Below are 16,711 nucleotides of genomic sequence, written 5' to 3'. Positions count from 1 at the left end.
CCGGCGTTGCCGGGGAGCCGCCGGGAGCGGGGGATGTGGCCGGGAGGTGGGCGAAGGGGCGGCGGCGGCGGCGGGCTCGGGGGATGGAGCTGCCGTGAGCAGCCGGTGGAGCAGCAGCGGCGGCAGGAACGGGCAGCGGCCGGCCCGAGGGGCGGAGAGCGCGGGGCGGAGGAGCGGCGGTAGTGCGGGGCGTCGGGGCGCCGGCTCCGAGGCCAGCCCGAGCGGCGCAGCAGTCCCAGCCGCCGCCTGCCCCGACCCGCTGCCGCTCCCAGCACGGAGGCCCAGGGAGCCGGGTGGCGGCGGCGGCGGCGGCGGCGGTGGCGGACGAGAGGAGGAAAGGGAGGAGGAAGAAGAGGAGGCGGAGGAGGAGGAAGATGAAGCTCCTGAAGCCGACCTGGGTCAACCACAATGGTGAGTGGTTGGCTGTGTGTTGACCCAAAGGGGCTCTCTGAGCATGCACAGAGAGCCTTCCCTTAGCTGGACCGACCTGGGTCAACCACAATGGTGAGTGGCTGGGCTGTGCGTTTGATCCAAAGGGGCTTTCTGAGCATGCACAGAGTGCTTTCCCTCAGCTGAGTGGCTGGGATGTGTGCTTGCCCCAAAGGGACTTTCTGAGCATGCACAGAGTGCCTTTCCTCTGCTGGTCCCAAGATGAGGAGGAGAAAAATGAATCTCCTGAAGCCGACCTAGGTCAACCACAATTGCGAGAGGCTGGGCGGTGCACTTGACTCAAAGCGGCTCTCTGAGCATGCACAGAGTGCCGTCTGGGCATATGAGACTGCAGCTTGGATGCTACAAGAAGAAGGCTGTGCTCTAGGGATGCAGATCCTGGGACCAAAGCATGTGGATAATCCACTTTTTGGGAGCCAAGATGGAGAGGACTGGTGAGCACATGCAGAGTGCGCACTTAACTTTCCCCACCCCACCCAGGCCAGAGGAGAATGGGACTGAAGGAGGACAGTGTGCTTTTGTGGTGCAGCTCCTGGGTCTTCAACTGTGTGCAGAGTGTTTCTTTCAGAGAGTCTCTGAGTATGTGCAGAGTACATTCTTTTCTCTCCAGACTATGGAATTACTGCATGTGCACTGTAAGATAACAGGGTGGTAAGAGGGCTGTGTTTTCTGATACTTCAGTGATGCATATTCCGGGACCTCAAAGCATGTTCAGTTTATGTTGCCTTCCATAGCCAGGGAACCACATGGTGCAGAATGGGCCAGAAAGGGACTGTGTTTTCCAATACTTTAGGGATGTAGGTCTTTGAACCTCTAAGCATGGACAAAGTACTTTTTCTTCGTTACTGAAGTGCATGAATACACACCGTGGTAAGTGAGATAGGATTTAATATTCCAGTGTTTCAGGCTCTGGGACCGCTGATGATGGGCAGAGTGCCTTTCCCTCAGTGAGTAGGTGCAGGTCATTACATATGCACTGTTAAAGGAAGCAGGTGTGGATTTCAGTTGGGGTACCCAGGCAAAAGTTCTGGTATGTATTATCTTACATGTTAAATAAGTGTGCATTAGTTAAAGTCTGGAATAATGTGTTAGTCACAGTGGCATGAAAGTGGTTAGAGGAAGACTGTGTTTTCCAGAGCGTAGGGAAAATGAGTCTCTGGGCATATGCAGAATGCCTTTTTCTCACCCCAGAGGAACTTCACATGTATCCCTAGCTGAAAAGTAAAGTGGATAGGTCTTTTTGGACATAGGATGAAGCACCCAGAAAGACTTGAGAACTGTGCCTGTTAGTGTACAGATTAAGTAAACAAGTGAAATATAATTCTAAGTTATGATTTGTGGATAGGAGTGTTACCCAAAGTGGAAACACAGTTTCTCAATATGAAGGGCTCCCTATCTCTGCAATGCTAGCATCACCCTTTAGGCTGGCACATGAACATGGATACCTGTGAATAAGTACTCCCCACCCCGCTATGCTAGGGTGGTATAGTTACAGGAGTAATTTACTAGGAAGTGCCTTTGCAGTTCTAGCATCCGTGGTGCAGTTGAATGAAATCAGAGAAGTTAGACTGGAGTAACTTTGTGTAGGATTACAATGTATGTCTTTTTCAAATCTAAGGAGTTGGTCCTGTAAAGAGCGTTGACAGTTCATTTTGCTGAAGAGGTTAACTGAATGTGAAGATCCATACAGGTTTTCTTGGCCTGAGCTGCAAAAGTGAAACCAGCCCCGAGTTTATCTTATTAAGGTAAATAGGCTGTGTAAGACGTCGGCTATCAAAATGCAGGAAGGCCAGAGAGAAAAAAAGGGAAGAGTCTAACACATGTTTTAAGTACACCTTGAATCATGGCAGGAAATGTTGCACTAGTTTTCTTTTTAACATATCTTACAGGACCTGATTTGAATGTGGAAAAATACTTCCTTTCTGATTGGGTCAATTGCAGGATGAAGTCAAAGGAGGAGCCGATAAGGTGTAGTGGTTAAGTGTGTCAAGCTAGTATTTGGGAGATCCAAGTTTGAATGCCCACTTGTGGCATAGGAGCTTGCCGGGTGACCTTTGGCCACTTATTCTTCTTAACCTACCTTACAGTGGAGAATAATGTAAGTTCCTTTGGGTTCCCTTTGGGGAGAAAGGCAGGCTACCAATCAATTAAATAAATACCTTATTTGGCTTTAATGTGGTTACAGCTCTAGGGGTGGACCAGTGGTCTTCCACCTTTCCAGATCTGAGATCCACCAAGCTGCAAGATGTGACAGGAAGGCATGTGACATCAGCATCATGTGACCAGAAGAAGGGAAGCCAGAGTTTTAGCCTCATCTCTTTCAAGTCTAGAATTATGAGCAGTAGATCAGTGGAGTTATGGACAGGAAATGAAAGCCAAGCTCTAGAAGATGTACCCTAGAGAGGAATAAGTCACGACTGAATGATCGCCACCACTGGATGACATTGTCTCGCTGTTCAGCTGCTCTTCTCATCATGTGCGAAGGGCAAGAGGCATGGCACCATTGCTGTTTGTGCAGCAGGTCCTTCCAGAAATATGCTAGTTCCATAAGCGTCCCAATAGAAGGACTCTGTGTCCCATGTGAGGGTCCTAGCCCATAGGGTGGAGAACACTGTGGTGGAGGATTTCCTGGGAGAGTTCTTGGCATGGCTGCTGCATTCTTCCAAAAAGAAAATAATGCAGTGGTTGGCGTGTGATCCTAGAACATGGAGGGTCCCAGTTTCAAGTCCCTGTTCTATAAAGCTCATGGGGAGACCTAATCCATCTCAGCCCAACCTTACCGGGGGGGGGGGGGGGATCAAATAATCCTAAAAATGCAGGTACAATTTTTAAAAAAAGTGGCTCTTTTTAATTTGGTCAGTTCTGTTGGACTAGTTGTGTTGGTTATTTTGAGCAGCAAATTCTTGAAGTGCATCCAACTTGTAGTCTTGACACGGACATTATTAACCATGCACGGAGCACGGGAAAGTGTTTATTCTGCACACAGGGAGCATAATATTTTTTAAACATTAACTGTGTTTGGAGTTTACAGACTATAACAGCAGTGAGGGCCTCATGTTTCATAAGACAATTTAAATCTTGTTTTTTTTTACATGGAGTCAGCTCTGGGAAAGCCTTTTCCGCGGTCTTCTCTTGGGGAAAATGTCATCTGATTTGGGCTACCCAGTGTGAGTGTGAGATAGTGTCAGTGTGAGACAGGCCCCAGACTGGTGGAATGTTCTGTCCAGTGAGACCAGGGCCTTGTGGGATTTAATATAGTTCCACAGGATCTGCAAGGTAAAACTATTCCACCAAACATATGGTTGAGGAAGCAATGCTTACTACATGCTGGCAGGGGCTGATGGGAATTGTAGTCCATGAACATCTGGAGGGCCAGTGTTGGACACCCCTGTTGTATCAGTTACCGATTGAAGTTGACTTGGCAATATGATCTTATTTGATGGTGAGCAGAGGTCAAGTTTAGGGCAACAAAGAGCACAAGTTACACTTGGCTCTCCACTGCTCCATTTTACCCTTTTAACCACTCTATTGAAGTGGGTTAACCAAGAGAGTGACTTGGACCCAAACCTCCCAAGTCCTGTTCTGGTACTCTTAACCTCTGTGTCCTGCTGATTCTCAACTGTGTGGCTTAGAGGGGATTTGAATGCAAGTGTCTTGAAATCATGATTTTCAGCACTGCACCAGGCTGGTGAAGAAAGGTCTAGCAAAATACAAAGTTTCATTGCTGACTGTTTTTCTCCTTACTACTGGGAAAGTTTAATTTACTATACTTTGCTTCTGCCAAAGACTTGAGTGGCTCTTTTGGAAGATGGCGGTACTGGGAAAGTTTAATTTACTATACTTTGCTTCTGCCGAAGACTTGAGTGGCTCTTTTGGAAGATGGCGGGAGTGTATGGTGTTGGTAGTCTGTGGAACAAATTGATTGGGCTGCAGGTTGCGTGAGAGAGAAATTTCACACTTGGATATTTACCATGCAAAGAGGTCAGGTTGCATGGCAAAGTCTGTTTTCTGCACGTGGACCATCAACTGGAAAATAGTTCCTTCTCTCTCCCTCCGTCCCAAATGTTACCTGGTCCAGAGTGACAGTTGCTCCCTGCAAATAACCTTTAGAGGGTTGCAGCTTGTGGATTTTAAGAGAGGTAGGTAAAACTGAAGATATTAATGATAGCTCTTTAAGCAATGAGATAGTTTCAGGAGGATAGCCGTGTTGGTCTGGAGTTGAAGAACAACCTTGGAGACGAACAAGATTTTCAGGTTATAAGCTTTTGAGCGTCAAGGCTCCCTTCATTAGTAGGAAGCTTGGATTCTAGGAACCTTATCCCCCAAGAATCCTGTTGGTCTCTAAGGTGCTACTGCATTTGAATCTAGTTTTAAGGACATAGATATAAACATAAGCCTCACACTTCGGTCCTTATCAGTTTCTCAAGTTTTATTCTGTCCCTCCACCCCAGTAGTTCTCCAGACAGCAATAATGTAACAGTGAGACTTGGAAAACATTCACGTTTTAACCACTGACAGGTAAATGCTCCATTTTCAGGAAGGCTGGTAGCTTAATGGTAAAGTGCTTTCTTTTGTACCACAAAGGTTCAGTCGTTATTATTTTGAGTTAAAAAGTTTGGAGATATTGGGGAAGCTTGTTTTCAGTCTGGGAAGCCTTACCTGCACAGTAAAATCAGATTCTTATGTCTAACCTATTATGTTTGGGTGTTTCCTTAAAACCACATGACTATAAAGTTTGAGAACCAGAAAGTAAAAAACAAGACAAAAACACACACCCCATCCTGCAAATATTTTTACCTATTAGCCTAATTGAAAGCCAATATTTATGAAGCTTCAAGATGTCTATGGTATTACAAATACAAATCATCTTGTGCCAGAGAGCCAGCGGGGTTTAGTAGTTAAAAGTGGTGGAGACTAATCTGGAGGACCAGGTTTGATGCCCCGTTCCTCCATATGAATCCTGCTGTGTGACTGAGGGCTAGTCACAGTTCTCTAAGGACTCTCTCAGACCCAGTTAACTCACAGGGTGCTTTTGAGGGGGGAGAAAGGGGAAGCAATTGTAAGCCACTTTGAGATTTCTTAGGGTTGGAAAAAGTGGGGTATAAATCCAAAACTCTTCTCTTCTGCCCATTCCTTCGCAAGAAGCTTGCTGGGTGACCCTGGGCCAGTCATGATTCTCTCCGAACTCTCTCAGCCCCACCTACTTCTCAAGATGCATGTTTTAGGGAGGGGAAGCGATTGTAAGCCACTTTGAGACTCTATGGCATACTTGTCAAACTCACGGCCCTCCAGATGTTATGGACTACAGTTCCCATCATCCCCTGCCAGCATGATGCTGGCAGGGGATGATGAGAACTGTAGTCCATAACATCTGGAGGGCTGCGAGTTTGACACCTGTGCTCTCTGAGATAGAGAAAAGCAGGATATAGAAACCATCTCTTCTTCTGCCGGAGATAATGCTGTAAGAAAGAATAAGTTAAGATTGCATGTCTTTATACCAGTAAGGAGTCCCACTGTAGTGTCTGGACATGTTTTCATGTTTGAGTGATACAACGATTACGTTAAGGCTGAGGTTTTGAACTCCCCCTTATCAGTGATCTCGCTTTTGCAGGTGTGTGAGTGAAAGGAGGAGAGATGGTAGCAAGATTTCTAGCTGAAGATAGTGATGGTCCTAAGCACCGTGATGCTCCTACTGGTCTTTAGCTGTGACAGTAGGTGTAGCTGTAGAACACGCACGTTGTTCTAGATACGTGGTCTTCCTAAGCAATGGCTACCTGTGTGTCTGTGTGTAAAGTGCCATCTAGTTACAACTGACTTATGACAACCTAGTAGGATCCTCAAGGCAAGGAACTAACAGGGTGGTTTGCCATTGCCTTCCTCTGCACAGTGACTCTAGTATTTCTGGGTGGTCTCCCATCCAAATACAAACCAGGACTAACTTACTTAGCTTCTGAGATATGATGAGATCAACTGTCCTGGGTCATGTAGTGTTTCCCTTTCCCCATATAAGTCAATGGAACAGTTTCTGCTTGTTTGGAAAGCAGAAAAGTCTGACACTAAATGTTGCTTTCGCCTGAGAATCTGTTGTGTTTCCTGGTCCAAAGTTGGAATTTTTAAAAGTTTTTTTCCCCTCTGTATTGTCGAAGGCTTTTCTCTCTTTCTCATTTCTGTGTGTCAGCTTAACCCCACTTTTCGAGTGAGGGTTTACAGTTTACTTTTTTCTCCTTTCCTTTAGGAGATCCTGAGTGTGTACTGTTTATAAATTTGAAACACACTGGTGGATCACAGCAGATGTAGTAAAGAAATAAGGTAGAAGCGAGACCATCATCACTCCACAGACTGTAGATGTATAAAGGCTGCATAATCTGTTCTTTCAATTGTCGCAGAATTATCTTCAGGTCCTTGATTGACACAGCAGTGCATTGTTCAAAAGCCAGAAGACTGCTCATGAGCTTGGCTGGGGTCATTTTCTTAGCCTTAGAATTTATCTGGGGGAGGGGAAGCAATAATCACTTCTTGGGAATGGGCAACATCCAGGGGAGGACAAGCAGTCTTGATTGCCCACTCCTGATCTGTTTGCAGAAAATGGAAACCATTTGGAAGAAGAAAAGTTGATTTTTTAAATACCCTTCTTTTCCCTAAGGAGCCTCAAAGTGGCTTACAACCACCTTCCCTTCCTCTCCCCACAACAGACACCTTTGTGAAATTAGTATGGCTGAGAGACTTTTGGAGAGAACTATGACTAGCCCAAGGACACCCAGCAGGCTTCATGTGTAGGAGTGGAGAAACAAGCTCGGCTCGCCAGATTAAAATCCGCCACTCATGTGGAGGAGTGGGGAATCAAACCTGGTTCTCTAGGTTAGAGTCCACTACTCTTAACCTCTATAGCCATGCTTGAAGTGTAAACCATCAGGGAATTTCCCTGTCATTAGGGCAATTATTCTAACTAGGCAGCTTGTTCATAAGAACACTAATTGTAGGGTATTTGGCAAGTGAAACATATAATAAACTGTTTGGTAGTGGTTCATGATGGAACATGTGCCTTTTTTCCAGGGACTGTAAGTTAAAAGCTTGGCAGAAGCTGTGTAAATGAGAAGATACAGGGGACAGTCGAGCAGTTTTACCCTTTGGAAATATGCATGAGAGGCAGTGGTGGGCCAAAAATTTTAGTAACAGGTTCCCATGGTGGTGGGATTCAAACTGTGGTGTAGCGCCAATGGGGCTGGGCGGGGCACGACGGGGGCGTGGCATTCCTGGGCGGGGCTGTGGCAAGGACGCAGCCGCTGCGCCAGTCCTTGGGCGGGAAACGAATGCACGCAGGCGCAGGCTGCCACGCACGCCGGTGCACCTCCTGCTAGACTGCTTCAAGTTCTGCGCGCTACTGCTGAGAGGAGGGACGTAACTGAGGCAAAAATCATATGGCAGAATCACCAATTAGTAACCTCCTCTCGGCACACACAAATAATTAGTAACCTACTCTCGGGAACCTGTGAGAACCTGCTGGATCCCACCTCTGATGAGAGGCCTGAAATTGTAGGCTAGACAATGCTATTGTTAGATGAATATGTAATTGGTTGACTGACCAAACCCAAAGGGTGCTCACCATTAACTCATCTTCATCCTGGTGAGAAGTGACTTGTGGGGTGCTGCAGGGTTCTGTCTTGGGTCTAAAGCTATTCAGTATTTTTTTCCAATGAGTTAGATGATGGAATAGAGGCAGTGGTGGAATCCAAACATTTTAGTAATAGGTTCCCATGGTGGTGGGATTCAAACTGTGGCATAGCGCCGATGGGGCGGGGCGGGGCATGACGGGGGTGTGGCCGGGCATCCCAGGGGCGGGGCATTCCTGGGCGGGGCAGTGGCAAGGACATAGCCGCTGCGCCAGTCCTTGGGCGGGAAACGAATGCACGCAGGCGCAGGCTGCCACGCACGCCGGTGCACCTCCTGCTAGACTGCTTCAAGTTCTGCGCGCTACTGCTGAGAGGAGGGACGTAACTGAGGCAAAAATCATATGGCAGAATCACCAATTAGTAACCCCCTCTCGGCACACACAAATAATTAGTAACCTACTCTCGGGAACCTGTGAGAACCTGCTGGATCCCACCTCTGATGAGAGGTCTGAAATTGTAGGCTAGACAATGCTATTGTTAGATGAATATGTAATTGGTTGACTGACCGAACCCAAAGGGTGCTCACCATTGGCTCATCTTCATCCTGGTGAGAAGTGACTTGTGGGGTACTGCAGGGTTCTGTCCTGGGTCCAGAGCTATTCAGTATTTTTTTTCCAATGAGTTAGATGATGGAATAGAGGGCATGCTAATCAAATTTGCAGATGACACCAAACGAGGAAGGGTAGCCAATACGCCAGAGGGCAGGGTCAGAATTCAAAATGACCTGGGCAGATTAGAGAGCTGGGTCAAAACTGAGAAAATGAATGTCAACAAATATACATGTAAGATGCTACACTTAGGCAGGGTAGTAATGATGATTGATCAATCAGTCAGTGAGGAGAGACTTTGGCAGCTTGGAGTCCAGTTTTTAGATTAAGAAATGAGCCCTGAAAAAACGCAAAAATTCCATTGGATGCCTCTTTGAGCACAAGATTAGGAACCTTCTTTTTATATGCAAGTCACTTGAATTAACTTGTGAACTGGAAGGAGTTTTTTTTCAACTTAGGTGTAGAGTTTGTAACTTTATTAACCTGTCAACCTACCTGAAGTTTAATTTTGTACTGGGCGACTATGTATTAACAAAGCTTGAAAGAGGCAGACAAATCGCTTACGTCTGTTATGTTGCTTACATGCATGTTAGGAGGTAAACCTTAGATTGTATTCTGATGACCTAGTATTAAGTTTCTTAAGATGATAGGTATCACTCTGGTAAATCCTGAGAAGCCCAGAATATCCCGCTGTCCTGAAATCACTCATTGAGAATAACTTGTTATCTTATGAGTCTTTAGCTTTCAAGTTCATCCTTTCCCAAGCTATTGGGAGGGGCATAAGGATTTCTACAGGTCTATTTCAGTAGGATAAACAGAACTCAAAAGGATTGTGTACAAAGATCAATGCCCAAATTAGCAATAAGAGCTGAAAATAATTGTGATCGTAATATCTAGTTATCCATAGTAAAGGCACGGTAACCTTTTGAAATGCCAGAGGGGAAGGAGCTCTGGAAGGTACTGCAGTGACTTAAAAATAGCAACCACGACTGTGGAACATGTTTGTTTTAATACAAAGCAACATATTTTAAGGTGTTCTGAGCTTTAGCAATTAAATCATAATGGTAGGAGGCATCTTGGTGTTTGTCCAGGTCAGCCTCTGACTAGAAGCTGCTCCATGCTGGTGTGGTTAGAATGTCAGTTATGGACTGGGAAGACCCAGATTTAGTTCCTTCTCAGCCATGAAACTCACTGAGTGGCCTTTTGGCAGCCATTTTCAGCCTGATTTGCCTCACGAGGATTGTTTTGATAATAAAATATAGGAGAGGAGGAGGGTTGGAAGAAACCCCTAAAAGTGCATTGGGAGGATAGTCCCCCCCCCCCAACTATTTAAATGCCTTGAACAGGTAATTTTCATGCCATGGTTTCCAGTACTCAATCCTTCTTCTGTGTTGTATGCTCTGGTGTTACTTGTGTAAATTTGTCCTTGATGTGGAGAAAGTATTGGAAGCGTCCAGGACCACGAAGCGTGTTTCGACATAGTTGGATTAATCTGCTTCTGTGCCCTAATAATGGGGAAGTCAATAATAAGGCCTGGTGGAATTTGTGTATTGCATCTTTTCTGCAGCTGCTCAGTTGATTGCCGACTAGTTTCCCCATTCAATGCAAGGTATTGGCTATTTTCTGCAAAGCCCTGTATGGCCCACGTATCTAATCCACGGCGTCTCTCAGTCTGTCCCACCGTCACAGAGAAGGAATGTTCCTCCATGGCTGTCATTCTGCAGAATGTATAAAACAGATGTGTTCAGGAGGGCATTTTTAGAGAAGGCACAGCATTGTAGTATGTGGCTTTCTTTACTGTATATATCATATCCTTACTTTGTTTTCTGATTATTATCCTCTCTTTTTTTCAATTTTACATGTCTTGTCTTCTCCTGTTTATGGTATGTCTTATACTGTTCTTGTTGTATTGTTTTAAAATTTTACAGTCCGTTTCGATGCTCAGTGAGAAAGGTGGACTATAAAGAAATAAAGCTATAAAAATGAGATCAAACCCAAAATCTCGTTTTGTTGCAGAACCGCAATGCATGTTGTTAAAACTTATTACGTGCCTGGTCTTACTGGCAGCATTGAGTTTACACTGTGTAATCTGTTTGGAGTAAGAAAAACACCTTATAAATAAAGCAAATATATAATAAAGTTTATAAATAAAGTTTATAAATAAAGCTGAAATAGTACTTTTTTTTTCCAGAGCAGGTATAAGCCCCCAACTACGCTAGCTCAATTTTTGATATTGTAGACCACCACTTGGTTGCTTGAGACTCAGGAAGAAATTGTGTGCTGTAAATAAATGCGTAGCTTTGTACATTGTAAGGAGGTGGTTCAGCTCACAAAACTATGTTTCTCTTACTATTTCCAGGCAAGCCAATATTTTCAGTTGACATTCATCCTGATGGGACCAAGTTTGCAACTGGAGGTCAAGGTAAGCATGCCGCTATACTAAAAAAGAAGTCCCTGTTAGTTGTTGGTTCCTTCCTTTGACATATAGTAATCAAACTTGTTTTGACAGTCAGTATGCAAGAAGGGCTCTAACATTATTCTTTGTGTGTGTGTGTAAAGCTGTGAAATAATAGTTTCAGTAGCTACTATATCAAAAGCGAATTCGCTTGCCTGTTGACCTTTCTTTTAATTAAATAGCGTTAATGTGTAGTTTGTCTGAAGATACTTTTTGAGAAGAATCTTACACTCTATTTTCCTCTTAAAACCTCTCAGGATACATCATGTTATTTGGCACAAGTGAGTTTTCTGTTTTGCTCCCATTGGCTCGGATGCCTCCTGTCTGTCCTTGAGCTGTGGTAGCAGTGGCACATTAGTGGGCCAAGGCCCTGAAGGTGTGGCTGACACCATGACCTAGCCCAGTGATGGTGAACCTATGGCACTCCAGATGTTCATGAACTACAATTGGCCATGTTGGCAGGGGCTGATGGGAATTGTAGTCCATGAACATCTGGAGTGCCATAGATTTGCCACCAAGGACCTAGCCCATCTGCCAACGGGGGTCCCCGTCATACCAGCACATGTGGCAGCTGTCCACTTGCTCACATAGTCTTATTGTGATTCTTGTTCCTTCACATCATTTAATATGCTTACTTAAAATATTTCTAACCTGCCTTTCCCAATAAACATGGCGATGTATACAGTTTTTATTTATGCCACAAGTTTTACATTATGCTGCCTGTAACTAAACCCTGTGATTGTGGTGGGAGGAGGGGATGAGACCAACAGAAGTAGAACAGCCAGGCATCTCTGAGACTCCCTATCTCAAGGGTCTGCAGCCTGCGGCTCTCCAGTTGGCCATGCTGGCAGGGGCTGATGGGATTTGTAGTCCATGAACATCTGGAACAGTGATTTTCAACCAGGGTTCCGTGGTACCCTGGGGTACCGTGAGCATGTCCCAGGGGCACCATGGCAATGCTAACCCCCCCCCCTCACTTTTGTGGTGTCTCCTGCTGGTGCCAGCAAGGGCATGGAGCTGGCTCGGGGCAGGGCCTGCCACAAGGTCAGCAGCCACTTCCTCCCCCCCCCCCAGTTCTTCCCTTCACCCTGGGAGGGGAAGGTGGGGGTGGTGCAAGCAGGGGCACTGGGAGGGGAAGGTGGGGGGATGACAGGGGCACCGTGAAATATGAAGAGTGAGGTCAAGGGTACCGTGACATCAAAAAGGTTGGTAAACACTGATCTGGAGAGCCGCAGGTTGCAGGCCCCTGCCCTATCTTATATGAGCCCTCCCTACCAGCAGACCTGCCCTTCTGCAAAAGTGGGCATCTTGGCAGTCTAATAAATGTTGTGGTTCTTACCGTTTAAAACAACGTTCCCTAACCTCTATTTCCTCCTTGATGCATTTATGTTAGCTGTTATTCCTTTTTCTGGAAAGTGACCACTTGTTGATCTTATCTGGAAGGCTCCTTGCCCACTTTTCTTTCTGAAATGATTCCCTCTCCCTTTTTTTCCCACTGACCAGTTGAAACATATCCATACGATAAAAGTTTTGATTTCATTTGCCATCTGGCCCATAGTTTCTAAGCCTGGTTCTTTCCAGCAAGATTCTGCTGCATGTAGGACAGTGAGCTGAACTGCAATATTTGTTTGTCTTTTGTTATAATGTTAGCCGGAGCCCGAAGGTGAACGTGCCAAATAAATCCGAATAAAGCGTTAAGTCGGATGTCAGCAAGTTAACGTCAAGGATGATTGTCTTTTCTCCACACTGCACATGTTCTCTATGAAAAAGCCAGTGCTTTGTAAACAAACGATACGTTGATTTTCCTTTATTCTCAGGGCAGGATTCTGGGAAGGTTGTGATTTGGAATATGGCTCCTGTCATCAAAGAAGATGATGAAAAGAATGAGAATATACCCAAGATGCTTTGTCAGATGGACAATCATTTAGGTATGGTTGAACACAAACTGTTGAGGCAGTTTGTCAGCAAAAACAGAGAACACTGCCCACGGTGTTGGGAACGGGAGTTTTTAAATTGCATCCTTTGAGGATCTGAGGAATGTAAGTAGAAGCATTCGACCTAAAATGGGGGAGCTGGAGTACAGAGTTTTGAAGGAGGACATTGATATAGTGGGCATCACAGAGACATGGTGGAATGAGGAGAACCAGTGGGATGCTGTTATCCCAGGTTACAGGCTCTACAGGAAGGATAGGACAGGGCGTATTGGGGGTGGAGTGGCCCTCTACATCAAAGAGAGCATAGTGTCACATAAAATAGACAATGCAGGGGGAGCTGATTCCCCTACAGAAGCACTGTGGATATCAATACCAGGGGTGAAGCATAGTTTAACATTAGGAATATATTATCGTCCCCCTGACCAAAGCGCACAAGAGGATTCTGAGATGGAAAAAGAAATTAGAGAGGCCAAGCAAAAAGTAAAAAAAAATGTCGCGGGTAATGGGCTTTTAAGATTTTAACTATCCCCATACTCAAAACTCCGGAAAAAAATGCATGTTACTAGGAGTCATAGGGTAAGGGAGAGAAACATATCCTGGATATGCTAAATGACTGTGGCTTAGGAGCAGATGGTTGTAGAACCAACCAGGGGAGATGTGATCCCTAGGATCTAATTCTATGTGGGACCCAGGGACCTGAGTGCTGTGGGGGAAGTCAGTGTTGTTGAGCCGGGATGAGGGAACAGCGCCACTACAACAAGCTGTCAGAATTCTAAAATATCTCTGCATCTGCGAACAAGTGACAACTACTAATGTAGTGTTTACATTTGCCTTCAGAAAGGGAAATTCTCTGCAAAGATGAGGGGAGATAGTGTAGGAAGCTGAAAGGGAAAATCTGGAAGAGAGTCAAAAATGTCCAAGATGCTTTTTTTTTTTTTTTGAGGTTAATTTGTGAAAAACACAGTCACAAAGCTCAGCTGGAAATGTGGTTCCGTAGGTTAGGAAAAGGCAGCGCCCAGTCCAAAAGAAAGCCACCCATGGTTTAACCAAGGGACGCTTTGAGGAAATTATTAGGAAAAAAAAGATGTCTCTTTAGAAAATGGAAGTCCAAATCCTCTAACTGATAAAAGAAATACCAGTAGAGAACACAAATGGGTGGCAAAAGTAGAAGCAAGTTAGCTGCTGTAAAGGGGAGGCAAAAAGGGATTTCATGAGGGAACACATAGCTGTGGGAACACATCAAAACCAGCAACAAACAGGCCCTTCTGAAAGTACATCAAAAGCAGGGAAGCCAGTAAGTAAAGCGGTAGGCCTGCTTAGGATTCAGACAAAAGTTCGAACAAAGGGGTGTGCTATACAAAGATGACAGGGAGGATTGGGTAGAAAAGCTGAATGAGATTCTTTGCATCTGTCTCTCACTCCCAAGAGGAGGGTGAGGAAAATTCCTGCACCTGGAACCCAAGCTTCTGTAGGGAGGCCGAATCTGAGGAACTAACAAAGATAGTGTGGGTAGACAAGGGGAAGAAAGTCTCTGAAGGGCAGCCATTGATAAACTAAATGTTACCAAATCCTCTGCATCTAGATTACGCATCTCACTCAAGAGAGTTCTTAAAGAGCCTAAGCATGAAATTGGCTGATCTTCTCCTCACTCTTTAATATGCAACTTATCCCTTGTGAAATCAGGCTCCATCCCTGAAGACTGGAAGATGGCTAATGTCACACACAATCTTTTAAGAAAGTTGGAATCTAGGGGGGACCCGGGAAATTATGCAGGCCAGTCATGTTTGACTTATCTGTTCCTGGTAAATTAGTAGAATCTGTCATTAAAGATAAAATTATAGAAACATGTGTAGAAAAGCAAGACCACTTGCTGAGAAAGAGTCAGCAATGGCTTTTGCAGAGGCAAATCCTGTCTTTACAAACTTACTAGAGTTCTTTGAGGATGTAAACAGGCATGTGGGATAAGGTGGGAACCAGTGGACATTGTCTACTTGGATTTCCAAAGGCTTTTGACAAAGTTCCTCACCAGAGACTCATTATTGAGAAAACTCCAGCTTAATGAAGGGAATAAGAGGGGAAGTCCTCCTATGGATTAAAAAAAACTGGGTTGAGAAACAGGAAGCAGAAAGAGTGGGTGTAAATGGGAAATTCTCACAAATGGAGATGTAGGGAGTGGTGTCCCCTAAGGATCCTGTATTGGGACCAGTGCCATTTTAACCCATTCATAAAATGACCTGGAAGTAGGGGTGGAGTAGCGTGGTGGCCAGAGTTTGCAGGATGATACCAAATTATGTAGGAGATTGGGTGAGGAACCACAAAGGATTCGCGCAAGGGGAGGAGCTCCAAAGCTGGACCTTGATAAATTAGGCATGGAAGTGGGCGGCTAAGAAATGGCTTAGAATGCAGTTCAATGTAGCAAAATGCAAAGTGATGCACATATAGAGGGCAAAAAATCCAAACTTCACATACATGCTACAGGGGTCAAAGTGCTTACTTCAGTCACAGACCAGGAAAGGGATTTGGGCGTCTTGGTTGATAGTTTCCATGCTGGAATGTCAACTCCAATGTATGGCAGCTGTAGAAAAAGAGCCAAACTCTATGCTGGGAATCAATATTAGGAAAGGAATTGAGAATAAAACTGCAAAGATTGTCATGCCCTTATATAAAGCTGTGGTCGCGACCGCACTTGGAGTGCTGTGTTCAGTTCTGGTCGCCACATCTCAAAAAGGATATTGAAGAGATAGAAAAAGTGCAGAGAAGGGCGACGAGGATGATTGAGGGACTGCAGCACCTTCCTTATGAGGAAAGGCTGCAGCGTTTGGGACTCTTTAGTTTGGAGAGGAGACGTCTGAGGGGGGATATGATTGAAGTCTATAAAATTATGCATGGGGTAGAAAATGTTGACAGAGAGAAATTTTTCTCTCTTTCTCACAATACTAGAACCAGAGGGCATTCATTGAAAATGCTGGGGGGAAGAATTAGAACTAATAAAAGGAAACACTTCTTCACGCAACGTGTGATTGGTGTTTGGAATATGCTGCCACAGGAGGTGGTGATGGCCACTAACCTGGATAGCTTTAAAAGGGGCTTGGACAGATTTATGGAGGAGAAGTCGATTTATGGCTACCAATCTTGATCCTCTTTGATCTGAGATTGCAAATGCCTTAACAGTCCAGGTGCTCGGGAGCAACAGCCACAGAAGGCCATTGCTTTCACATCCTACATGTGAACTCCCAAAGGCACCTGGTGGGCCACTGCGAGTAGCAGAGAGCTGGACTAGATGGACTTTGGTCTGATCCAGCTGGCTTGTTCTTATGTTCTTATGTTCTAACTGCTAAATCAGAATCTTAGACCTCTTATACATGTGAAGTTTACTTGATCCAGTGAGGAAGAATAAGGGAAGCACAGTCATTCCTTGTGGTCCCCGTGCACTTAATTGTATTCTGGGTTGAAAAAGGCCTTAAAATTATCCTATTGTCCTTCACACCTTCCACAGCTCAGCCACCTGCTTAAAAATTAATTTTACAGTCCTCAGTCTGTAATAATTCAGCGTTCAACTTCTTTGAATGCGAGTGCTTTTAAAAGCCTAATTGCGCATTGTTACACCAGTTTCATGAGAGAAGACGCTCAATTCACTACAGATGGAGGAATCCA

At 45.1% G+C, this 16,711-nt stretch overlaps 1 protein-coding gene across 1 annotated transcript in view; it reads left to right on the top strand.

Annotated features, from left to right (window-relative positions):
• LOC125442820 (protein HIRA) overlaps window positions 1-16,711 on the top strand; it is a 49,691-nt gene continuing 32,980 nt past the window's right edge. Inside the window, 3 exon segments of the mRNA XM_048514543.1 lie at window positions 1-411; window positions 11,028-11,090; window positions 12,941-13,051. Of these exon segments, the coding sequence (XP_048370500.1) occupies window positions 375-411; window positions 11,028-11,090; window positions 12,941-13,051 (211 nt within the window). The 5' untranslated portion in view covers window positions 1-374.

Source organism: Sphaerodactylus townsendi, linkage group LG13 (genome assembly GCF_021028975.2).
Source record: "Sphaerodactylus townsendi isolate TG3544 linkage group LG13, MPM_Stown_v2.3, whole genome shotgun sequence".
Taxonomy (NCBI): domain Eukaryota; kingdom Metazoa; phylum Chordata; class Lepidosauria; order Squamata; family Sphaerodactylidae; genus Sphaerodactylus; species Sphaerodactylus townsendi.
Note: the sequence above shows the minus strand (reverse complement) of the source record. Positions and strands in the feature narration are given on the sequence as shown.